We start from the raw sequence: 27,605 nt of genomic DNA, 5'->3' as shown, positions 1-27,605 counted from the left end.
CGAACAAGATGCCGGCATCACAATACCAACAGCCGGCATCCAGAACATCCTCACAGTGTGATGCGCTGGTGGGGAGGTTAGGTTTAGGCAGAAGAAGGGGTGTTAGGTTTAGGGGGAAGTACAGGAAAGGTTAGGGACCAAAGAGGGAGGGTTAGGCACATACAAGGGGAGGTTAGGGTTAGGTTTAGGCAGCGGGGAAGGGAGGGTTAGGATTAGGCACCAAGCAAGGAGGGTTAGGGTTAGACACCACCAGGGAGGGTTAGGCACCTACAAGGGAGGGTTAGGTTTAGGGTAGGGAAAAGGTGAGGATTAGGGGGCTTACTGGGGGGCTGTAGGGATTATGATGGGTGGGATGCTAGCATCGATATGCTGACCACCGGTATTCCATCCATCGGTCATTCATACTGATCCCCTATGCCAGGGGTGGCCAACCAGTCAGAAACAAAGAACCAAAAATCTTGTTAGGCATGTCAAAGAGCCGACATTAAGCCACAGGCGCACATGCAAAAATGGGGTGTTGCCTTGTGCCTGCTAGGCCACGCCTATGGTCTAAAATACATTTTTAAAGCCAGATTCAGCATAACATACATTTAAAAAGCCACTTCCACATACCCTACTGTGTCACTTCAGCCAGCTACCTCATGTGTCACTCCTGCTAGCACACTCCTACAGTATGTCACTACAGCCATCTCCCCCATGAGTCACTCCTGCCAGCACTCTCCTGTGTCACTCCTGCCAGGACCCTCATGTGTCACTACAGCCCCTCCAAAAATACACCTTGTGCCATTGCAGCAGCCCCTTATGTGTCCTCTGTTTGCCAGTGGGTGTCTCACCTCTAGTATCTGGCTCTCTCGGTTCTCAGTCTCCGTAGTGCTGCTGCCTGTCTGGCTGGAGTGCAGCAGTTTCCGGATCTGTTGTGGTCACATGACTTCGAGTGTCGGGAGCCACATTTGAATAAAGAAAGAGCCACATGAGGCTCAAGAGCCACAGGTTTGCCACCGCTGCCCAATGCGCATCATAGATGTTGCAAAACAACAACATGGATGCCGAGGAGCCATGTTGTTGGGAGAGGCCCAAGCTGAGATGGAAGGAGGGGAGGTTCCCACTATGAATTCCTACATAAAGGAAACAGTGGTAAGGACGAGGGACCGAAAAAATATAGAAGGATAATTAAGAGATGAAACCATGTCAGCCATTAAAATGGAGCACATGGTGAAAATACTAGACCAACAGGATTACGATTGCACATGCTGAAATTATCCAAGGACAAACTACAGGAAAGAGCTGATAATGCAGCACTTGTTAAAAGAAATTCAGGGAAATTTGAAAAAAAGAGGAGCAAGTACCAACTGTAGACAGATGGTCCAGTTTAAACCATAAAGATCACCCGAAGTTAAAGAAAATTCATGGAATTAAAAAAGTGAGTATACTGTAGCATTTTCTTCAAATGTTTTTTAAAAACTGTTCTTGGTAGTAGTTGATGGATGATATCTGTCCATTAGTCTATAATTGCATGTTATTTTTTGGCAGACACCAAACATTGTAGAAGACATGCAGAAGATTCTGGAAGTAAAGAATCAAGTGCCTGTGGTAAGATAAAGGAAAAAGTAAACAAAGGTAAATATAGAAATGCACACTTTTAGGACCCTCTACCACATACAGTACCTGTATTTATAGTTGAATATATCTCTTATCTTACCATCTCTAGATCATATCTCTCAAACAAGCATCCAGTAAACTAAATCAGAGGGACAAAGTTATATCCATATCCAGCAGTGTCCACAGTGAGCACATACTGCTAGTCAAGTGTGGGCGGAAGGGCTAAAAAAATAGTAATTAAATAAGAACATCAACCCACCTGAAAGCTCAAGTGATGAGAGTATAGTCGAGGAGAAAATGACACATATACATCATTGCCTAAAAGATTTAGGAGGAAAAAAAAGAGTTGTACACATGCCTATGATTTGTATGACCATATGCTAGAGGGTTACCATGGCACTGAAAAACCTTTGAATAGACCTATATTGTTTGTTTTTGTATGGTAAGGGGATTGGAGTGAGTTTTTTTTTTTTGGATTGGGGTGTGGAGGGGTATTATAATATTTTGCCCCCCCTGCTTCTCTTTTCTCATTCCTCCTTATCTCATCTGTGTCCTAGAGATAAAGCATAAATTGTTCCTCTCCTTTTCATTTTTACCCGTTATTTGCATATATTTACATATTCAAATATTTATAAATTATTTATTATTTATTATTTATTTTTTATATTTATGTATTTGCCAATGGGAATTTTTGCTCCCTTATGTGTTTCTATTATTAATAATATTATTATTATTATTATTATCATTATTGTCATTACCACTAGAAAGAGTACTGTTTATACAATACTGGTTCCATTCTAATGGTTATTTAAGTAAAAGATTGTTACTTTAATTCTTTAATGTTTTATATTTATTTTCATTTATATTATTTGTTATAATTTATTTATATATATGTATATAATGTTTTAGCTTTCACCTTTATATTTTATATATTATATGTACATATGTATATTTCATGAGTGTGTATATATACATATATACATATATATTATTGTCTCCATATATATATATATATATATATATATAGTGTGAAGATATGGCGGCGGCACTCAACCAGACTTAGCAACTGCAGTTAATAGATTTATTATGCCAACATGTTTCGGGGATTAGACCCCGTCCTCAGGGCCAGACAAACCTCTACAAGCAAAGACAACACACATTTATAGCCAACATACAAAACATTAACACAAACCCTACTCACCTGCTCCACGGCGCGACCGCCCGCCAGTCCGTCCGGCCACACTTCCGCATCGCCGTCATCTGACGTCACGGTGCGCCGGATCGCAGGGGAGTTCCCATAGCAACCAGACGAAGCTGGACTGGAACTAGAAAACAATAACAATGTACATACAGTTACTTGATTGAATGAAAAAATATCTAAAAAGACACCCCACAGGTCAGCCACTAAAGGAATGGCAACAATGACAGATTCGAGGCATGAAAAACCATTAACAGTTATTAAAAGCAAAATTACTTTTAAATAATGCAAAGGATCACTAATAACTTTATGTTTCTAAATCAAGATATATAACCATTAACAAATGGCCTCCCAGCTATATTACAAACAGAGGTGATTATGTGTAATTAAGCTAACTACAGAAAACACTGTATACCTAGGTTTTAATTTAATCCCCTGGGCGACAATGTCCCCAGCGTGTAGATCCACCTAGATTCTTTCTGTAGTAGTGTCCTATCTCGATTACCACCCCGTAATATGGTCGGGACATGGTCAATTAATATTTCCCTAATACTAGCCACATTGTGGCCAGCAGTGAGGCAATGCCGTGCAAATGGTTGTTCACTAAAGCCCTTTTCATGGGCTTTCTTGATGGCACTCCGATGTAGTGCCATCCTTTCCCGAAATTGTTGTATGGTCTTGCCCACATATGCAAGGCCACAGGGACAAGACAACATGTATACAACATGTGTAGTGGTACACGTTAATCGGTGATGGATCTTTATTTTCTTGCCCGTATGGGGGTGACTGAAGGTGACCCCCGTAATCAAGGTGTTACAGGTGGCACACCCTAAGCACCTAAAACAACCATTCTTAGTCCGCAAAAAATGGGATTCCTGATTCTTAGTGAGGTTGGTAATATCAAGCTTAATCAGTGTCGGCCAGAGGGTCTTTGTACCACCCCATATCCATCTATTTGGATTCATACCTCAACCCCTGTATCCAGTCCTTGCCCTCGTATCTTAAGGATACTACGTCCCTACTGCTCCAATTGCAGAGGTTAGGCCCATTACCCGAGGGAATACAGTTATGTAGTGCGGACATCACCAGCCTGTATACCTGCATCCCTCATGATGCAGGTATAGAGGCGGTGAGGCAACTCATAGAAAACAATCCCTTATACCAGGGTCCTGAGGTTTCTTTTTTCTTGACTCTCCTGGATAAGGTGTTGAAGAGAAATTATTTTGTATTTAATGGGGTTTTTTGGTTACAACTGTCCGGGTGTGCGATGGGGTCAGCAGTGGCCCCGTCGTACGCTAATGCATTCATGCATCTGGTAGAAACCCAGATGTTTTACTTGAAACCCCAGGTATCTCAGAACGTCATATATTACAGACGATTTATAGATGACCTGCTGGTCCTGTAGCGTGGTCCAAGAGAGCAGTTGGTGGCCCTGTGGGAAAATCATAATCAAACACAACACGAAGTTCAGTTTACTTATGTTATTGACGATTCCACTGTCAATTATCTTGATGTCACCATTACAGTAAAAGAAGGATCCCTGGCCACATCTATCTTTGTTAAAGCAACTGATAGAAACACTTTATTAAACCACCAGAGCTTCCACCCCATCTCTTTACGTAAAGGATTGCCTTATTCGCAATTCCTTAGAGTACGTTGCATCACTTCAGATCCAGAGGAGACGATAGAAGCCATGGATCGGATGCTATTAAAGTTTGCTGAAAGAGGGTACCCCATGAGGGAATTAGAGAAGACTAAACATAAAGTGTTGAACATGACTAGAGAACAAACGTTAAGCCCGGGCAAGAATAATAATCAAGCAGGACGCAATAGGCTTCCCTGGGTTAATAAGTATACCACAGGAACAGACAGGATAGTTAAAAAGGCAAAACAGTTATGGCCAATTATTCAAACAGATCTGGCATTATCATCCTTGTCTGACACCACCTTCTTACCCAGCCACACTCGTGGTCGTAACATAGGTGATTATGTGATTAAGCTTGATATTACCAACCTCACTGAGAATCAGGAATCCCATTTTTTGCGGACTAAGAATGGTTGTTTTAGGTGCTTAGGGTGTGCCACCTGTAACACCTTGATTACGGGGGTCACCTTCAGTCACCCCCACACGGGCAAGAAAATAAAGATCCATCACCGATTAACGTGTACCACTACACATGTTGTATACATGTTGTCTTGTCCCTGTGGCCTTGCATATGTGGGCAAGACCATACGACAATTTCGGGAAAGGATGGCACTACATCGGAGTGCCATCAAGAAAGCCCATGAAAAGGGCTTTAGTGAACAACCATTTGCACGGCATTGCCTCACTGCTGGCCAGAATGTGGCTAGTATTAGGGCAATATTAATTGACCATGTCCCGACCATATTACGGGGTGGTAATCGAGATAGGACACTACTACAGAAAGAATCTAGGTGGATCTACACGCTGGGGACATTGTCGCCCAGGGGATTAAATTAAAACCTAGGCATACAGTGTTTTCTGTAGTTAGCTTAATTACACATAATCGCCTCTGTTTGTAATATAGCTGGGAGGCCATTTGTTAATGGTTATATATCTTGATTTAGAAACATAAAGTTATTAGTGATCCTTTGCATTATTTAAAAGTAATTTTGCTTTTAATAACTGTTAATGGTTTTTCATGTCTCGAATCTGTCATTGTTGCCATTCCTTTAGTGGCTGACCTGTGGGGTGTCTTTTTAGATATTTTTTCATTCAATCAAGTAACTGTATGTACATTGTTATTGTTTTCTAGTTCCCGTCCAGCTTCGGCTGGTTGCTATGGGAACTCCCCTGCGACGCGGCGCACCGTGACGTCAGATGACGGCGATGCGGAAGTGTGGCCGGACGGACTGGCGGGCGGTCGCGCCGTGGAGCAGGTGAGTAGGGTTTGTGTTAATGTTTTGTATGTTGGCTATAAATGTGTGTTGTCTTTGCTTGTAGAGGTTTGTCTGGCCCTGAGGACGGGGTCTAATCCCCGAAACATGTTGGCATAATAAATCTATTAACTGCAGTTGCTAAGTCTGGTTGAGTGCCGCCGCCATATCTTCACACTACATAGTGGAAAGGAGTTTCCACCAGGAGGGCACCGCAGCAAATACATCATCTATAAGGGGAGTGCCGGGATTATTTGTAATTTATATATATATATATATACATATATTGCTGTCTCCTTATATAAATAAATATTTATTTAATTACTTATTTATTATTAAGATATTGATTCTGCTGTATGCTATAATATATATATTTTAGGTATGATTGATTTGTATCTGAATGTGGGCATTACTACAATCTCACATGCACATATCCTTGAGTAGTGAGCCAAACAGGTGGATCCTCAGGTGTTTGCACTAATGATTAATCCCCGGTTTCTATAAGTATGGAGACTGGGAAGGAAATTACTATTCTTTCTCTCTGAAGAAAAAACCAGTGTGTGCCGGTCGAGAAACGCGTCAGGGCTTTGTTATTGGGATTCCAGCACTCTCCGCAGTCACTGCAGACACGACCATCTTCTACCATCTACTGCACTGCATTGTCGGATCTGTCCAATTCGGAGCCACCTGCACTGGTCCTCCTTGCCAAATGGGGACCGTGGCCGTTAATTAATTCCTCCGGAGTCAGTGGCTCAGCTGGTCGGCGCGTGGTGATTTTCAGCGCCGCCAACTTGAACACTCCTAGAAGCAGTAAGCAGTCACTGCTCCAAACGTCTTTCACAGTGATATACATAGAGAGCGGCAGACAGAGCCGCTGTGGTGTGCAGTTGAACACAGGCTGAAAACGCTGTGTAATAATCAGAACATTAGGTGCTGGAGGTAGCAGTGCACTTACTATTAAAAAGTTTAACAGTTTAAATTTTCATCAAAGGAAAAGTGACTTTTATTTATTAAATTGATACACGAAATACCTTTTGGAACATTTATTCTTTGATAGAGTTAAACACCTGCTACTACCTTCAAATACGAATTGATGAACTTATTTGTTCTACACCATCTAATTCGGTATCTACTATTGTACTAGTCCTGTGGAATTATTTATGGATTTTAGCTTGGAGGATCCCATATAATTTATTAATTATTTTCATATTGTTTTATATTTTATGTATACTTCTTATTAGTCATTGATTCAATTACTGAATGTTTTACTCTGTTTGTGCAATTTTTAGTACAAATTAAATACTGTTTAAATTTCAGTCTGTTTGCGCTCTCTCCTCCCTTTTTTCTCTATTATAATATTTATTTGTGTATTTAAGTGCTTTTCATTATATTTAATAAAGCAGTCTTGTAAAAAAAAACTTGTACTTTTTTCAAAGAAATAGATTCATTTAGTATGTTATAATTGACTATATAGCCTATGTATTTGTCAACATATCATTATATATGTATAATGCTATTTTAATAGTACATACAAGGTGTAGCTACATGTGATAACATACCACGATTGATAGCATAGTTAAGTGAGTGACAAATAATAAATGTATAATACATGTTTAGCAGTTTAGGACAAATATATGGGTGTTTAATGAACAAATGGAGAATATTTACAACAATATGGCTGTATCTCATTTAATGGTGAAGACAGGTATGTAGCAAAGCAAATCCTTCAGAGGCAGTGCTGCGTAGTGACAATGCTAAATTCCTATGTCGTATAAACAACCCTTATGAAGCTAAGAACACTGTACGCTGTTTACTTAAGAAATACCGTAATGATACGCTATTTGCGTAACGATCGCTCAGCCGTAGGCGAGACGCTCAAGCGTCACGTTCGCTCACGGCCCAGTGATCACAGGACACGTTATTGGTTATGTCTAGGGGAAAGATTCGCTGTAACGTAGCATACGCTAGAGACCACGAGGAGGTCACCAGCGGTGCAGACGCTCACAACACTATACCTTTATGTTAAACCTTATACCGATGAAACACACAGAATACCTTAATGTGAGTACAGGGTGTAAATGCAACCTTGTGTAACCTGACTATCTACAAAGCTGTTTGAGCGTCACCGACGCTCAAGTGAACACTTAACACTATAGTAAATACACAGATACTGGTTTAGGTTTCCAAGGCCTATTAACTGTATTATGTCTAATATACTTGTAAAAGGGGATAACAGTACATATGATACACTACAATATAACAAAGACTTCCTAACCACAGAACTAAACAATAAATACAAAAAGACAATACTACACTGACCTAAATGCAATACGATACAATACTATAATACTATAAGGTATTTAAGAGAAAAAGAGGAGAGAGAGAGATAGAGAGAGAGAGAGAGAGATTGGCTCGCAGAAAGACAATGATTATGGAGAGAACTTACGCACAAAGGGTATGATCGCCAGCGCCTCGATATCCAGCTCCCGATTATCAGCAGATAACCGTTGATGAGAGAGTGAGTGCTGGATGTGGTCGGCCTGCCTATTTATGCTCCACACACAATGCAATCTCCTGGTCCTACAATCCCATTGTCCATTGGCCGAAGGAATTCGGCCCTGCATCATAACAAAAGGTCATAGGGTGATTCATACAGGTGGGCTGTGACGATTTCCAACAGCTCAGGTGGGTGGGAAACTGGGTTTCCCGCCGCATACCTGAGTATGTGCAAATCATAGAAATGGACATAAACTTCTTATGTCCATAACTATTCGCACGAGCGATTAATACGCTCCAAACCAACACCGGAATATTGCTAATTAAATACTCTTCCGATGGGTACCAAACACTGCAGTATGATTCCTGTTAAACCCTTCGTACGATGCAAAGAGGGATTCCTCAGCTCTGGGACATTATACTTTAACCAAACTTACAGAAACTATCAAAGGGATCATGATCTATAAACTACATTAATTGTGAACATTTGTAACTAATGAGTCGCACGCTACGATCACATAAACTCTACCGTAAATGCGCATACTGCGCGTGCGAGTGCACGCTATTGCGGGTATGCGCTTCCACGGGAGAGCGTACGCATGCGCAGCACGGACCAGTGTGCGGTGCAAATATGGCAACGTGCATTGAGACATTTTTCTGACTTTGACAGTCCACCCTTTGGCAGTCAATAATAACTGCCACAAAACATTTAAGGAGAAAAATGTAAGTCAGGGGTTAATTGATTTCCATGGTTGGGTAGGGGAGGAGAGAGGAGAAGGTGTGAAGAGGGTATGACCTAGTGAGAAAGCAGGAGCATGTGTGTATGAGTCCATGTTTGGAGGGTCATGTATCATCGTGCCGTACGTGTGGTAGATCAAGCTTCGAGGTATTGCGAAGTATACATTTGAATTCCTTCTTATCCTGTGGTACAGGTCTGTGGATGGGCTGTCAAACTTTACCGAGCTCATTTCGGCTGTAGTTGTAACAAAATGGGGATGCACATTTTAGTTGATGATACATGAATGGGGGAGGTATGTGGTTGCTGATATCTGTGCCTGAATTCCCTATCGTCTATGTGTGTCATTACCTGAGGGTTGTAGAGATGAAGATAGAGAACACTTATGAAAAATGCAATGGTATTCTATGTCAGGGAAATGTACATTCGTCGATTGAGGTCTTGATTGGTGTCGGTTGATTGGAGTCTTCTTCTTTGTGCTTTTGCTCATAAATCGTGAGTAAAGCAAACAACGTCCATGGATTTACAAAAAATGTTGGGCTATCGTGATTTTAAAGTTCCTAGGGAAACTGGGGTACCCATGGCATTGTCCATCAAAATCTTGTATATCAGGTCGACTGCTCTTCTTCTTTCCATCTTTCCGTTGTCGGCCCCTTGGCTCATCAAATCCTTCGTCTACGTGGGTCTTTGTACCTCGGAGGAAAACATAGAAATGGGTGAAAGACGGACCGTATACTCATTACATCATTACGTCATGGTTTCCAGCATTGGGTCATAAATCAAATCCAGGTTAATTACAGTTTCCTCACTCCTTAAGCTCATCACTTTCGTACTTTGCTTGCACCTCATCAAAGCCTGCCCGCATCTAAATATCAATCCAAACGATATAACGACACCCAAAATACATAGGAGAAACTTTCCAACATCCATTATGACTCCTTGAGCCCAGTCTCCTAAACCGGAGAACCAATTTCGCGGGTTCAACCATGACACCCAACCAGTCAGCTCATTACCTATAGCAGCAAGGGTGAGATTGTGTTTTCGACGAAATTCCCACTTTAATTGCAGAATATCGTCCATCTTTTGGTCTATGACCTCCACCGGATCCTCGGTGCTATTTGTGATATACGTGCAACACTTTATGCCGTACTGTGTTGCCAATGTAACACAATATCCGCCTGTTACTGCTGTAAGATAATTAAGAATCATCCTATGCTGAACTAGTTCTGTTTTATAAGCTTGAAGTTCTCTTCCAGTGTATCTAAACGTGTCATCATACATTTCAGTGATATTATCTAACAAATTGGCGAGTGCGGAAATGTATCTATAATTCATCACACCTCGAGCGGTGCGAGTGAAATCTAACGCTACCAGAACCTGAATCCCGGTGGATTCATGGATAAGATCAGAGGCCGGATGCTCTAACCTTTCTGACAGTTGTCTTTTAACAAGGTGCTCGTAGTGAGTGTGAGTATAAGGAGTTTGGGCACCACGGTGTATGTCCTTCATTTTGTCATGTGTAACAGTCATCACTTCAGGCAATACTTTTCCAATATAACACAATCCTTCAGAGTTTGGGGCAAGCCACTTGTACGCCTTTCTCCCGCATATGAAATATGCATCATCGGGGAGAACATATGGGACGGAGAAGGACATGACCATGTTACAAACCTTCCAGGTGAAATCTCCTGACCCTAATTCTTCCATCTGCCTAATGCACGTATCGGTTTGTACGATATGTGCACAGTATCCTGGTGATACCTCTCCAACTTTAGTAATCCTATTTCCTAAGGTATATCGATACCGAAAAGATTTTCCTCTACTGGCTATGTGGCGTACGAGCTCTGTATCTGTAGGCATTCTATCTGCTCTGTGTGAAAAGGTCATGGTAAGGTTGCTCCATGACACTTCCCAATTTCCCGGTTTTCTAGGATTGGAGATGTTAAAACATAAGAGGGACCTATCCACATGGTATTGGTGGAGCTTCAAACTAGGAGGGCTGGAGATGTTAAACCTCCGGTCCACCGGTCTCCCACCACTTAGCTCAAGTACCTCCCCTAACGTTAAAGGAAATGGTACTAGCCCTGATTTACTGTGACCCTGAGGTACTTGAGAGCATACCCAACAATCTGTTTGGTTTAACACGTTACCCACTAAGGAGTGATAGTCACTCAATGGATGCCGGTCTATATGGATATTAAAACTAGATTGACATTTCTTTATGCATCCATCTTCAACCAGATTATCACAGAGCCTACAGATACAATTTTCCTCAGCTAACAATCCATCACAATTTCTTCTATCGGATCGTTTTCTGATACTCGCCTTTGCTTGTTGGCTTGGTTGATCTTGGAAAACTACGCCTCCATCATCATAATCGGAACCCATTCCAGAACCTCTTTCGACCTCTATGGTACTCTCGCCGGAACAGACTGCTCTGGTCAACATCATGGTTAACATCAAAATCCGGACCACAGTCTCTTGGGGCAAGTCCATCTTTGAGGAGGAAATAGAGAAGAATGAGAAGGGGGAAAAAGAAATTTTAAAGGAGAGGGGATGGGAAGTGGAGAAAACAATAAAAGGGAGAGGGGAGTCGACAGCTGCTTTCGGTCTTCAAGGCTCAGGTGCCGCCTCAGTCCTCCTGGAACAGACACTCTAGTGATACAACCTCTACCGTCTGTTCCTTATCACGGGACTTCTCTGGATCAGCAACCTTCTTGCAGTGGGATGAATGGACCCAAGTCTCTCTCTCAGCAACCTTCAATGCTGTGGTGCTAGTCAATAAGACCTGGTATGGTCCTTCCCATCTATCAATAAGACAACCTGAGCGTAGAAAATTTCGTATCATTACATAATCCCCAGGTTCAATGTCATGACAATTACTATCTGGTAAATCAGGAATCACCAACTTCAGATTATCATTTTGATTCCTCAACTGTTTACTCATGTTAATCAAGTACTTTACAGTTACTTCATTGTTACATTTCAAATCATCCTGAGGGTTAATCATGACATGCGGTTGTCGACCAAACAAGATTTCAAAAGGGGACAGATTAAGAGGGGACCTGGGAGTGGTTCTGATGCTATACAAAACAATGGGTAAAGCTTCTGGCCACGTCAATCCTGTCTCTGCCATTACTTTACTCAATTTATTTTTAATAGTGCTGTTCACTCTTTCGACCTTCGCGCTCGCCTGTGGACGGTACGGAGTGTGCAGCTTACTATCAATTCCCATCAACTTACACATTCCTTGAAAGACATCACCTGTAAAATGGGTACCCCTATCACTTTCAATGATTCTAGGGATACCATATCTACATACAAATTCCTGCACAATTTTCTTAGCTGTAAACATAGCGGTATTTGTAGCTGTTGGAAAAGCTTCGACCCAATTCGAGAAAACATCTATACAAACAAGTACATATTTCAAATTTCTACATGGGGGTAATTGAATGAAGTCAATTTGTATTACTTGGAAAGGGCCGCCGGCAGGTGGGATATGGGATGGTTCTGTTGGTATTGCTTTTCCAATATTCTTTCTCAGACAGGTAAGGCATGACATTGCTCTTTTACTAGCATGAGAGGAGAATCCTGGGGCGCACCAGTATGCTCTTACCAATTTGCACATCCCCTCCTTGCCTAGATGAGTCAGCCCGTGAGCTGCTTCAGCCAGACACGGAAGGTATGCCCTGGGGGCCACTGGTTTACCATGTCCATCCGTCCAGAGCCCTGAGGACTCCTGGCCATATCCCTTTGCCTTCCAGACTGCCTTCTCCTGAGTGGAACACAAATTCTGCATTTCACACAACTTTTGTGTGTTGATGGTATTAAATACCATCAGTTGTGTGGTGTCTGTCCGTATGGGGGTAGCAGCTGCAAGCTTTGCAGCTTCGTCTGCTCGGCTGTTACCAAGGGATACTGGGTCTTGACTATATGTATGTGCTTTACATTTGATAACAGCCACTCTGTCGGGTTCCTGTATCGCTGTTAGAAGCCTTTTTATGTGAGCTGCATGCGCTATCGGTGTACCAGCTGCCGTCATGAAATTTCTGAGACGCCATAGCGCTCCGAAATCATGGACTACCCCGAACGCGTATCTAGAATCGGTGTAGATATTGGCAGACTTACCCTTAGCCAATTCACATGCTCTGGTTAGGGCGACCAGTTCAGCAACCTGGGCTGAGTGAGGTGGGCCTAGCGGTTCCGCTTCTATGGTGTCTTGGTCATCTACGACTGCGTATCCAGTACACAAGTCTCCCGAGTCTGACTGTCTGTGACAACTACCGTCCGTGTAGAACGTGAGTTCTGCATCTTCTAGTGGATTGTCACTGATGTCAGGCCTTGCGGTAAAATTTTGGGTCAAATATTCCATACAATCATGTGTATCTTCCTTTGCATTAAATCCTCCTTCCCCATCACTCTCACCTCCCACCCTTTGTGCCTGTCCAGGCACACCTGGGAGAAATGTTGCAGGGTTTAATGCGCTGCATCTCCTTATGGTGATGTTTACTGGGGCCATTAGTGCCAATTCCCATCTCGTAAACCTTGCTGATGAGACATGTCTGGTTTGGGCAGAATTCAATAAGGCCGATACCGCATGTGGTGTATGGATTGTGAGGTTGTGGCCTAGCACGACATCTTCGCTTTTCGTCACTAGCAATGCTATCGCCGCAACGCTACGCAAGCATGTGGGGAGGGATCGCGCTACCGTGTCTAGCTGAGCGCTGTAGTATGCAATTGGCCTGCTGGCATCACCGTGTTTTTGTGTTAGTACACCTGCTGCGCACCCAGCACTTTCTGTTCCGTATAGTTCAAAGGGTTTCCCATAGTCTGGCATACCTAGTGCTGGTGCCTGCGTTAGGCACTGTTTGAGTCTCTCAAATGCTGTTTCAGATTCGTCTGTATGCGAAATCCGATCAGGTTTGTTTGAAGAGACCATTTCCTGCAAAGGTAGCGCCAATATGGAAAACCCTGGGATCCAATTACGGCAATACCCACACATTCCTAAAAACGTCCTGATCTGTTGCTGGGTTTGTGGCAGTGTCATGTCTCTAATGGCTTGGATTCTATCAGCGGTCAGGTGTCTCAGTCCTTGTGTTAGACAGTGTCCCAAGTATTTTACCTTAGCTTGGCATAATTGCAACTTGTCTTTGGAGACCTTGTGACCTGTGTCTGAAAGATGAAACAGGAGCTGTTTCGTATCCTTCAGGGATGCCTCCAATGAATCAGAACACAGTAGTAGATCATCCACGTACTGTATCAACACTGATCCACTTTCCGGTTGGAAAGACTGTAAACAATCATGCAAAGCCTGAGAAAATATACTTGGACTATCTATGAAACCTTGGGGTAACCGAGTCCACGTGTATTGGACTCCTCTGTATGTGAATGCAAACAAATATTGGCTGTCAGGGTGCAGAGGTACCGAAAAGAAAGCGGAGCAGAGGTCAATAACAGTGAAAAATTTGGCAGTGGGAGGAATTTGCATTAGGATGACAGCTGGATTAGGCACTACGGGGAACTGACTCTCAACTATTTTGTTAATCCCCCTTAGATCCTGCACTAGCCTGTAACCCCTCCCCCCACTCTTTTTAACAGGGAAGATGGGACTATTTGCTGTGCTGGACGTTCTTACTAGAATGCCCTGTTGTAGCAAGCGCTCTATTACCGGGAAAACTCCTAACTCCACCTCTGGCTTCAGAGGATACTGTGGGATTTTTGGAGCTATCCTACCATCTTTTACTTGTACTACTACTGGAGCTACATTTGCCATTAATCCAGTGTCCTGTCCATCTTTTGTCCAAAGCGACTCTGGTATCTGAGATGTCATCTCTTCTACTTGGGATGGATTCCTATTTGTCATAATGGAATGTGACATTAATTTTGATGGGGAGTCTAACATGTCTCGTACTTCCTGAGCGTGATTCTCAGGGATGTCCAAGAATACACCTTCAGGAGTACAATAAATGACGCAACCCATTTTACATAGTAAGTCTCTTCCCAGGAGATTGGTCGGTGCCGATGCAGCCAGCAAAAAGGAATGCTTGGTATGCAAAGGCCCTATTGTAATCTCGGCTGGTTTGCTAACAGGGTAGTGCTGGACTACTCCTGTTACTCCTATGGCTGGAACTGTCCTACCAGTGGTTCTCATGCCCACTGTCGAATTTATCACTGACTTGGCCGCCCCTGTGTCTACAAGAAAGTTTAAAGTTTTACCGGCTACATTGATTGCAATCTCTGGTTCGTTTCCAAGACTGGCAATCAATTTAACTGGTTGCAGATTACAGGTATGGCCACACCCCTATTGGGTATGCTGACCTCCCTGAATCCCGCTGGCAGCAACTACTTGTGAGGGAGTTAGCTGGGAACTACCAGAGGCATGCCAATCTCTGTTTGGGGGATATCTTTTTGTTTCCCCTGTATGTGGCTCAAAACTCCGCCTCTGTGGACCCTGCTCCCAATGTCGTGTGTGGTGTTGTTGTCTAGGGGGTTGAAAAGATCTTTGTACATTTCTTACTCTACAGTCTCGTGCAAAATGTCCTGGTTTGTTACAAGAAAAACATGTTATTACACTTGCCTTACCCACAGGATTCGGTGGTACATACGCAGGCTGCCTTGTGGTCAGCGCCTGTATACTTACGGACATCAACTTATCACTTTGCGACTCCCTGTGCCTAGTGATATTTCTGTCGTGATCAATAGCAGCCTCTCTCAAGGTGGACACTGACAGACCTCGCCAACATGGCTGCGTGGTCTGTACCCTAGCTTTTAATGTTTCTTTCAAACCATCCATCAGTACAGATACTGCTACTTCTCGATGGTTTGGGTTGGTCTTTATGTCTTCTATACCAGTGTACTTTGCCATTTCTAATAGTGCCCGGTGAAAATATTCTATTGCCGTTTCGGACTCCTTTTGCTTAATGGAAAATATTTTATTCCATTTAACAACGGCTGGGAAATACTCTTTTAGCTGTAAATTTATCCTTTTTACATTATCCTTATTGTACACGTCTGTAAGCGGTACATCTTTATCCAATGCACAATCAGCTAAAAACTGAGTTGCATCAACATTGGAAGGTAAACAAGCTCTTAGCAGTATCTGCCAATCCTTGTTGTTGGGTTCTACCGTGTTACCTAAATCCCTGATGTATTTTTGGCTAGCAACTAAATCCTTCCTGGGGTCAGGAAATTCGGACACTATTGTTCTTAATTCCATTCTGGAAAATGGAGTGTACATGGCAATGTTCCTTATGGGAGTGGCGCCAGACACATCTGTTTTTCCATTGGGAACTGCTATTACCCTTACAGGAGCAATTCTAACAGCCTCTTCCTGTGTAGATTCTACAGCTTGTTGTGGTACAATTGTTTCAGTGTAGTGCATGGTGCCGTACTTACCCGTTGACACGACCTCACCTATCCCTCCGCTAGGGGCTTTCACTAATCTCGTGGGTGTCGCTGTGCCTACTGTGGTCTCTGCTATGGTGGCTGCAAGAGAGAGAGCTGAAATTGTTGCTGAATCGTCTTCTTGATCACACTCCTGAGGAAGGTTCAAAACAGGGTACATCTTGCACGGGTTAATACTTGCATGAGTTATTTGGTTAACATCATTAACATTTACAGTGTTACTAAGAGTTTGTGTTTTACAACCCAGTGCGTTTCTCTCCGCAATCAACTTCTCTCCTGCAATGTATGGTGGAGGAGGAGCTGTGGCAATCAACTTCCTGACTGCCCCAGATCCCGCCGCCAGAGCCAAACCTCTCTGTATCTCACCTTCCTGGTGCCATAACTGTAAATAATCATGATGCTGAATTCGTCTCTTTGCTGATTTTACGAGACATATCCTCCTCCTTAAATTTTGTAACACCTCTGGACTGAAGCTACCTATTCTTGGGAACTTGTCCCTGTCTTGTACAGTCATTCTCTCCCATTCATCACATAAAGATTCGGTGTGAATTCCATATTTTTCACACATTACATATCGTGCCGACCCAACTGGTCGGTTCACAGAATCAACCTGAACCAGGGTTGATCGCCCCCTACCTGAGCAACTGGCCCCCATAGTCTGTAGGTGTTGCTTAGTCCTCCTTGGATTTTCTGTATCAAGGTTTTCAGCAAGCCTTTACAGACAACCAAATTACTCCACAGTAGGCCGGCGGTGGCGGTTTACCGAGTACCCCACTCACTCGCCCACCTCGACCAATACGACCTGTAAACACCGTTATGATGCCAGCGTACTCGATACAGGGCCCCTATGGAACCTTCAGTTTACTGGAACATATGAGGGTTACCCGCAGGACACTTACTCTTTCCAGTAAAGTTGGGGTTGTTAGATAGTTCCTGAGTGACCAGCGAACTTCCCTTCCAAAAATAAAAAATTACACAAATCACGTCAGAGTGTACAAATAGCGTTTGTGACCACTTTACTCTAATGGTATTTAGGTCAGATTACTAACTACTGCACACAATTACGTGTGGTCCAATCGTTCAGTACACGAGCACTACTTGTCATGTACTGAAAGACCAATGGAATCGATGTTTCCGGCCGCGATTCCTTCAACCAGAGCTTGTATGGCCTATATGGGTTCTGCACCAACACCCCAGGCGTTGTGCCACTGGACTTTTATAGCGGACCTTTTACCTTACGACCTCCTGGTCTTGTTCCTTATGACCTCCTGGTCTTGTTACCTTATGGTCCGCTATACTCTAATGCTCAAATATTATTTAACCAGAGATGCCTCCCTGGCCACCGTATATGTCACTTACACGTATGTTCCTTAACGAGTACCCGACTTTCCTTTTGGTTCCACCTTTAAAATTGTATAAACTTTTGTATACAAAACACACTCACTCAACACATGTACACTTTTGTTTCTATATCTATTTCTGCGCAGAAATTGTCTTCAGGCCAAGAGTGTTACCAATTAGGAGCAGGATCTGTTAAACTAAATTTCAGATTTTCTAAAAACAGATTTGCGTTATTTACCGCTTCGCGTTATCTACCGCTGTGCGCTAATTATCGCTTTGCGCTAATTATCGCTTTTCGTGACTTGGGCTACGTGGGCGTAACCAGACGCTACGTTGCGTAATGAACGCTGCGTGCGTCTGCCTTTTGGATTGCGTACGCTAGTCTTTGTTAGCGACACGTGTACGCAATGCAAAGGATCCACCGTAACACAATATATTTATTTATCAATGTAGATGATCCCTGATCATCTACCGCAATCCACACTGACTGCCTTGTATCTCAGACAAACCGTGTGTTTGTTCTATACTTTAACTATTACCTCTACTTTTAAATAACAGCAAATCTCTTTTTAGCACTTTCTATCAACTATAAAAAAATTGGCAAACAGGAATAGTGATATACGAAATTTGAAAAAGAAATGCAGATAAATGTATGCGTACGCAAGACAAAAGAAAAATAAACAGTTTTAAAAGACACAAGCGTTTTGTTCTTACTTCCGGTTACCGGATTCCTTCAGCACTCTTTACCTAAGCGAAGCAGACGCTTATCCCGTCAGCAACTGCGAGATAACCTCCCACCCTTTTGCTGGGGGATAATGTCTGCTGATCTACCTAGTGCAGATGTGAAAAGGACCGGACGAGCCCGCAATTGACAATGCTAAATTCCTATGTCGTATAAACAACCCTTATGAAGCTAAGAACACTGTACGCTGTTTACTTAAGAAATACCGTAATGATACGCTATTTGCGTAACGATCGCTCAGCCGTAGGCGAGACGCTCAAGCGTCACGTTCGCTCACGGCCCAGTGATCACAGGACACGTTATTGGTTATGTCTAGGGGAAAGATTCGCTGTAACGTAGCATACGCTAGAGACCACGAGGAGGTCACCAGCGGTGCAGACGCTCACAACACTATACCTTTATGTTAAACCTTATACCGATGAAACACACAGAATACCTTAATGTGAGTACAGGGTGTAAATGCAACCTTGTGTAACCTGACTATCTACAAAGCTGTTTGAGCGTCACCGACGCTCAAGTGAACACTTAACACTATAGTAAATACACAGATACTGGTTTAGGTTTCCAAGGCCTATTAACTGTATTATGTCTAATATACTTGTAAAAGGGGATAACAGTACATATGATACACTACAATATAACAAAGACTTCCTAACCACAGAACTAAACAATAAATACAAAAAGACAATACTACACTGACCTAAATGCAATACGATACAATACTATAATACTATAAGGTATTTAAGAGAAAAAGAGGAGAGAGAGAGATAGAGAGAGAGAGAGAGAGATTGGCTCGCAGAAAGACAATGATTATGGAGAGAACTTACGCACAAAGGGTATGATCGCCAGCGCCTCGATATCCAGCTCCCGATTATCAGCAGATAACCGTTGATGAGAGAGTGAGTGCTGGATGTGGTCGGCCTGCCTATTTATGCTCCACACACAATGCAATCTCCTGGTCCTACAATCCCATTGTCCATTGGCCGAAGGAATTCGGCCCTGCATCATAACAAAAGGTCATAGGGTGATTCATACAGGTGGGCTGTGACGATTTCCAACAGCTCAGGTGGGTGGGAAACTGGGTTTCCCGCCGCATACCTGAGTATGTGCAAATCATAGAAATGGACATAAACTTCTTATGTCCATAACTATTCGCACGAGCGATTAATACGCTCCAAACCAACACCGGAATATTGCTAATTAAATACTCTTCCGATGGGTACCAAACACTGCAGTATGATTCCTGTTAAACCCTTCGTACGATGCAAAGAGGGATTCCTCAGCTCTGGGACATTATACTTTAACCAAACTTACAGAAACTATCAAAGGGATCATGATCTATAAACTACATTAATTGTGAACATTTGTAACTAATGAGTCGCACGCTACGATCACATAAACTCTACCGTAAATGCGCATACTGCGCGTGCGAGTGCACGCTATTGCGGGTATGCGCTTCCACGGGAGAGCGTACGCATGCGCAGCACGGACCAGTGTGCGGTGCAAATATGGCAACGTGCATTGAGACATTTTTCTGACTTTGACAGTAGAATCGCAAGAACTGACAGAAGATTCGATCGAACTTGCGTACACATTGCACTTTTGGTCTATTATTGGCCCATCCACTCGGCTTAATATTAAACAGCACATAAGATTCGAGTGATCAAGACCAAATGTTGCAGAGTGCTTTAAGCTGTTTCTCAGCTATCATCCATGCATCAGGACAACATACACACCTACAGTATATAATCCAATGGGTGTTCACCTGAATCACCCAATGATTGTATAGGTTTGTACTAGAGATGAGCGGGTTCGGTTCTCATGGAGCCGAATCCCCCCCCCCCCCCCAAACATTGCGATCCGAGGTGGGATCTGAGTCCGGCTCGGGATTTCCCACCTTACTTAGATCTCAAAGCGAGGCTGAATGTCATCTTCTAGCTTTTGGATTCTCATGGTTTTTGGATTCTATATAAGTCCCCATGCATTGGTGCCATCTTCACTCCAGCTGTGGAAGTGTACTGGATGGACATGTCCATCTCCAGTGCTGTGTCTGCTGTACCTGAAAGTGGTGCTTTTGTGTCTAAATGGGGTCCTCTGTCTGCTGTATCTGAAAGGGGTGCTCTGTCTGCTGTATCAACCAGCTGTGCCCTTTCTGCTGTATCAGTCCAGGGGTGCCCTGTCTGCTCTATCAGTACAGGGGTGCTATGTCTGCTGTATCAGTCCAGGGGTGCTCTGCCTACTGTATCTGAAAAAGGGGTGCTCTGTCTGCTGTATCTGAAAGGGGTGATAAGTCTTCTGTATTAGTCCAGGCAGGGTGCTCTGTCTGCTGTATCAGTCCAGGGGTGCCCTGTCTGCCATATCAGTCCACGGGTGCTCTGTCTGCTGTATCATTCCAGAGGTGCCCTGTCTACCATATCAGTACAGGGGTGCACTGTCTGCCATATCAGTCCAGGGGTGCCCGGTCTGCCATATCAGTCTAGGGGTGCTAAGTCTGCGCTATCAGTCCAGGGGTGCTCTGCATGTTCTATCTGAAAAAGGGGTGCTGTCTGCTGCATCTGAAAGCTGTGCTTCTGTATCTGAATGGGTTGCTCTGTGCTGTATTTGAAAGGGGTACTAAGTCTGCTGTATCTGAAAGGGGTGCCCTGTCTGCCATATCAGTCCAGGGGTGCCCTGTCTGCCATATCAGTCCAGGGGTACCCTGTCTGCCATATCAGTCCAGGGGTGCTCTGCCTTCTATATCTGAAAAAGGGTTGCTCTGTCTACTGTATCTAAAAGGGGTGATCACTCTGTCCATCCAGGGGCTCTGCCCCAGTGTAAACTTAAAATAATAAAAGCTAAAAACAAAAAGCCAAAAATTATAATTAGGTTTTTTTGTGCTGTACCCCAGTGTACTCTACAATTTTTATTTTATTTTCATAAGTACTGTGACACTGCTGGTCAGACCAGAGTATATTATTTCCTACTCATACACGTATTGTGTGACGCTGTTGGCAAAGGTCACCTGAGTGTGTAATTATATATATTTCTGACTCATTTGTGCGATGCTGTCGGTGAAGGTCAACCGCAGTGTGTAATTATATAAATTTCTGACTCATTTGTGCGATACCGCTGGTGCTGGTGTATGATATAAAAAAATATATATATTTTGATTTCAATTAATATTTTCTGCTGTGCCAACCCAGCATACATCCAGGGACTACAGCTGCTCTGTCCATATAGGGGTGTTCTGTCAGTCCACCCAAAATAAAAGACATCTTTTTTAAATATTTTGTGCTGTATCCTCCCAGTATACATCCAGGCATGCTCCGTCCATTTCAGGATGCTGTGTCCATAGCTCATATTCCTATATTATACTTATTGTCCTACTTTTGGAATTCTTATCACCACATTGTGATTCATTCAAATTAATATTATTAATTTGTAATGATAAATTAACTAAATTAAATTAATACAAAAAAAACTCTCCACACTTGTATAGCAAACCTTCTACATATCAAATATGTCTTTGGGGTTCAGAAGAATTTGATCCAAAATAAATTAAATTAAATAAATTAAATAAAAAATGAAATACAAATAAATTAAATATGTTAAATAATTTTTTTTTATTCTTCTTTGCCTTTATCATCTTTTTGTGAGCTGAAATCTTGAGCCTTGCCTAATGCATTGTTTTTTTTTAAATGCATTCTTTTTTTATATTTTGTCCTCCCAGTATATTCATCCAATGGTTGCTGCTGCTCCGTCCAGCCTCCTCGGCGCAACCTTTTGGCATAAACTAGATAAAACAATATTGTGAGCTGTGAGGTGTTCAGAATAGACTGTAAATGAGTGAAAATGAATGTTATTGATGTTAAAAATACTGTAGGAACAAAAACACCCCCAAATTCTGTTATTTTAGCTGTTTTATGATTTAAAAAACATACGGATTCAAAACCAAATATAAAAACCCGCAAGGGCATTTTTTGCAAGAGCAATACAGATCCAAAACACGAAGGAAATCCAGATCCAAAACCAAAACACAAAATATGGCCTGGTGCTCACCCCTAGTTTGTACCCAGCTTAAGGAGCAGTTCCCTTTCTAAGTACAAGAAACAGTACATCTCCTCTTAGGTGGTGGCCATTTTGGCAGGGACATTTTTAGATGTATTACATGCGGATGGCCAGTCCACATGTAATACAGCTGCAGACAGTGACCGCGGCACCCCATGCGATCATACAACTTGCTTGGCCCTAGAAACTTCCCTGGTTTAAGCACCTAAAATGTAGAAGATTACACGAGACAGCTCTAATATTTAGATGCTGTAACATAAATAAAATATCAACCACAAGGGATTATGAATTTTGCATGGGAATTTCAACTTCAAAAATACTTATTGCATTTCAGCTACTTTGTAAATTTAGATTTTATGACCCTTTTTAAAAACATATTTTGTTGGAAGAAGCAGCAGGAACCTTTCTGACATGAATAATGTTGAGGGTAGATGCGTTAAAAGTTCAAACTTGTACAAACTTTGATCACCTGTTCCACAATCCAGAACCAACCCAGAACTTTGCTATGGACTCTGACTTGAACTTGCAGTACATAATTTTCAGGTCATAGTTCTCGTTAAAGAAAAATCAAGTGCATGTAGGGTTCTTGTTCACATTAAAGTTAGTGATTTTTATATATAAAACACAATCAAAATAATATAGTCAATTAATTTAAAAGTATTTAAAAAAAATGTGAAAATGGAAATGTGCATTTCTGTGTTCACCTTTTGAATTTAACGGTCATCATTCACTTTAAACAGAAAAGCCAAAATAATTCCAATTTTCAGTGTTTATACTGGGTCACATTAGTGTGAACACTAAAACCCGGAATCTGATCAACTTTCTTAGTTTTTATCTACTGTAATTCTAAAACTCCAGCATCACTCGCTGTGGCAACAATGGGGGAGATTTTTCTTTGTTTTAAATAAAAAATAACCATTCACTATATGGTTTGGTTGCGTTCATGCTGCTCGACCTGTAACCATCTGTCTCCTTTTCTCTTCCCCCACAACCTGTAAAAGCTGTGGCTCTCTCTAATATGCAAGAGTCTTATAGTGACAAGATAATAAATAACTGGCTCAACATTTGCCTTCTCTAACATTTGTTTATAATCAAGTTAGTAGGACGAATTATTTAACTCATATGTAACCACAAGATACAAACATCTTGAGTTTCTGGTTGGCTGTTAAAGGTAGTAGAGAAAGGAGAAGAGTGTCTACTGATTGAGTCACATAGGCAGAATTGTGTCTATCTTGTTTACGTGTGTACAAGATTAATATATGACAAGCAAGAAGGGGGTGATGACAAGGCAGAAGAAATTAGAGAATTGCTGGTTTCTTACCTGCATTAAGTACTGCTGTTAGTGTGCCACAGCGATGAAATACATGCTGCATTGTGCAGGTGCTTTTTTATTCAGAAAACCATGTGACAAAGTGTCCAAAATACATTCCGAGTGCTTTTGGTAAACATGCCATCTCCATGTAGATTATCACTGTACGTGTGCATACGGAAATGCTGTCATGCCGCTCATGTTTTCATGCTGAAATAGCCTCTGATCTACATTTTATACAAATAGAACAAGCAATTGCATATTGCTACATTGACACCGTACATCCCATTCTGAATGTGTAGCACTCTTAAGCAGTATAACATGTATATTGCAATAATAATGGGTAAATGACTAAGCTTACTCTACTCTGCAGGTAATTGCATGTGGAATACCCATTTTTGAAGAAAGACCAAAGCTTGGAGCATGGAAACAGCGACTAGAGGAAGAACTGGGGTCAGATCTCTTCAAAGAGGCACATGACGACATCCTCCATATTAAGGAAAAGCATCTCAGCTGTTTGTCCCCTGAAGCTAAGGAGCAATTTAAAAGCAGAATGCGCCTGTTTATAAACTGTGGGATGTGGCTGTGCTAATCTGACTGAAATCTCTTCATGAAACTGCCAAAGGGACTAATTACATTCTAGAAAACCTTTCCTGCATTGTGCATGGTGAAAGTAGAGCTATAGATGCAGCCCTTTGAGGCAATTTAGCTGATGTTCCATGCCAAACATTTGTTGTAGAACCTATAACCATGGGGCACATAACTGGAATGCTGGGCCAAAATATCTCACTGAATTACTCTATGTACTTACTTTCTATTTATACAGTGTACTGCAAAAGAAATCTATTAATTTAAATGTCAGATTTTCTTTACAATATGTGCAAAATGTTTAATCATATACATAGCTAAAACAGGCCTTTCAATTTCTAATGCTTATAGAGAAATAAAATAAAAGTTTTATTTTAATGGATACAGGTGGGATCTTTGTTCTTCCAATATAAGAGTTGGAGATTATCGATTACTGATGTAGATTATTGTTTCTAACCACCAGTTTAGACATTCATTGATGTATAAGCAGGTAGGTATTTCTACCTTTACTGTCACTGTTTAGCTTTAATACATTACTGTATATCACTCTGTTGTGTGGTGTTGTGCAATTATTTTCATGGCAGTGCTCCTATAATAACAGACGTACATATTGCATAGCATGACAAGATAGAATAGAATACATGTAGGGTTGCTCCCTGTTTGAATTCAATATATATTTATAACTAAATGAGAGTCACATGAGCAGCAGTTCGGGCAGTAGTTACAAGTAAGTTGAAAATAATGAAGGAATTGATTCTAATGTGGTATTAAGTAGAGATGAGCGGGTTCGGTTTCTCTGAATCCGAACCCGCCAGAACTTCATGTTTTTTTTCACGGGTCCGAGCGACTCGGATCTTCCCGCCTTGCTCGGTTAACCCGAGCGCGCCCGAACGTCATCATGACGCTGTCGGATTCTCGCGAGGCTCGGATTCTATCGCGAGACTCGGATTCTATATAAGGAGCCACGCGTCGCCGCCATTTTCACACGTGCATTGAGATTGATAGGGAGAGGACGTGGCTGGCGTCCTCTCCATTTAGATTATAAGAGACTGAGAGAGATTTACTGGAGCTGACTAGGAGGAGTACTGTTACTGTAGAAGTGTAGAGACTGAGTGGAGAGAGTTTACTAGTGAGGACAGTGCAGTTTACTTTATAATCCGTTCTCTGCCTGAAAAAAGCGATACACAGCACACAGTGACTCAGTCACATACCATATCTGTGTGCACTGCTCAGGCTCAGGCCAGTGTGCTGCATCATCTATTATCTATATATAATATTATATATATCTGTCTGACTGCTCAGCTCACACAGCTTATAATTGTGGGGGAGACTGGGGAGCACTACTGCAGTGCCAGTTATAGGTTATAGCAGGAGCCAGGAGTACATAATATATTATATAGTGAGTGACCACCAGACACACAGTGCAGTTTATTTAATATATCCGTTCTCTGCCTGAAAAAAGCGATACACACAGTGACTCAGTCAGTCACATACCATATCTGTGTGCACTGCTCAGGCCAGTGTGCTGCATCATCTATTATCTATATATAATATTATATATATCTGTCTGACTGCTCAGCTCACACAGCTTATAATTGTGGGGGAGACTGGGGAGCACTACTGCAGTGCCAGTTATAGGTTATAGCAGGAGCCAGGAGTACATAATATATTATATAGTGAGTGACCACCAGACACACAGTGCAGTTTATTTAATATATCCGTTCTCTGCCTGAAAAAAGCGATACACACAGTGACTCAGTCAGTCACATACCATATCTGTGTGCACTGCTCAGGCTCAGGCCAGTGTGCTGCATCATCTATTATCTATATATAATATTATATATATCTGTCTGACTGCTCAGCTCACACAGCTTATAATTGTGGGGGAGACTGGGGAGCACTACTGCAGTGCCAGTTATAGGTTATAGCAGGAGCCATGAGTACATAATATATTATATAGTGAGTGACCACCAGACACACAGTGCAGTTTATTTAATATATCCGTTCTCTGCCTGAAAAAAGCGATACACACAGTGACTCAGTCAGTCACATACCATATCTGTGTGCACTGCTCAGGCTCAGGCCAGTGTGCTGCATCATCTATTATCTATATATAATATTATATATATCTGTCTGACTGCTCAGCTCACACAGCTTATAATTGTGGGGGAGACTGGGGAGCACTACTGCAGTGCCAGTTATAGGTTATAGCAGGAGCCAGGAGTACATAATATATTATATAGTGAGTGACCACCAGACACACAGTGCAGTTTATTTAATATATCCGTTCTCTGCCTGAAAAAAGCGATACACACAGTGACTCAGTCAGTCACATACCATATCTGTGTGCACTGCTCAGGCTCAGGCCAGTGTGCTGCATCATCTATATATATTATATATCTGTCTGACTGCTCAGCTCACACAGCTTATAATTGTGGGGGAGACTGGGGAGCACTACTGCAGTGCCAGTTATAGGTTATAGCAGGAGCCAGGAGTACATATTATATTAAAATTAAACAGTGCACACTTTTGCTGCAGGAGTGCCACTGCCAGTGTGACTGACCAGTGACCTGACCACACTGACCACCAGTATAGTTAGTAGTATACTTATATTGTGATTGCCTGAAAAAGTTAAACACTCGTCGTGTGACTTCACTTGTGTGTTTTTTTTTTTTTTATTCTATAAAAATAAAACTCATTCTGCTGACAGACAGTGTCCAGCAGGTCCGTCATTATATAATATATACCTGTCCGGCTGCAGTAGTGATATATATATATTTTTTATATCATTTATCATCCAGTCGCAGCAGACACAGTACGGTAGTTCACGGCTGTGGCTACCTCTGTGTCTCTGCACTCGGCAGGCAGTCCGTCCATAATTGTAATACCACCTAACCGTGGATTTTTTTCATTCTTCTTTATACATACATAGTTACATAGACATCTTCTCTTTATCAACCAGTCTATATTAGCTGCAGACACAGTACAGTACGGTAGTTCACGGCTGTGGCTACCTCTGTGTCTGCACTCGGCAGGCAGTCCGTCCATAATTGTATACCACCTAACCGTGGATTTTTTTCAGTCTTCTTTATACATACATAGTTACATAGACATCTTCTCTTTATCAACCAGTCTATATTAGCTGCAGACACAGTACAGTACGGTAGTTCACGGCTGTGGCTACCTCTGTGTCTGCAGTCGGCAGGCAGTCCATAATTGTATACTAGTATCCATCTCCATTGTTTAC

At 42.1% G+C, this 27,605-nt stretch overlaps 1 protein-coding gene across 1 annotated transcript in view; it reads left to right on the top strand.

Moving 5' to 3' along the window:
- The window catches only part of LOC134905627 (glutathione S-transferase theta-1-like), a 61,380-nt gene extending 37,018 nt beyond the window's left edge, over nt 1-24,362 (top strand). The window contains exon 5 of the mRNA XM_063914649.1: nt 24,144-24,362. Within this exon, the coding sequence (XP_063770719.1) occupies nt 24,144-24,362 (219 nt within the window). The remainder of the gene's footprint in view (nt 1-24,143) is intronic.
- The last annotated feature ends 3,243 nt before the right edge of the window (nt 24,363-27,605 follow it).

Source organism: Pseudophryne corroboree, chromosome 1, assembly GCF_028390025.1.
Source record: "Pseudophryne corroboree isolate aPseCor3 chromosome 1, aPseCor3.hap2, whole genome shotgun sequence".
Taxonomy (NCBI): domain Eukaryota; kingdom Metazoa; phylum Chordata; class Amphibia; order Anura; family Myobatrachidae; genus Pseudophryne; species Pseudophryne corroboree.
Note: the sequence above shows the minus strand (reverse complement) of the source record. Positions and strands in the feature narration are given on the sequence as shown.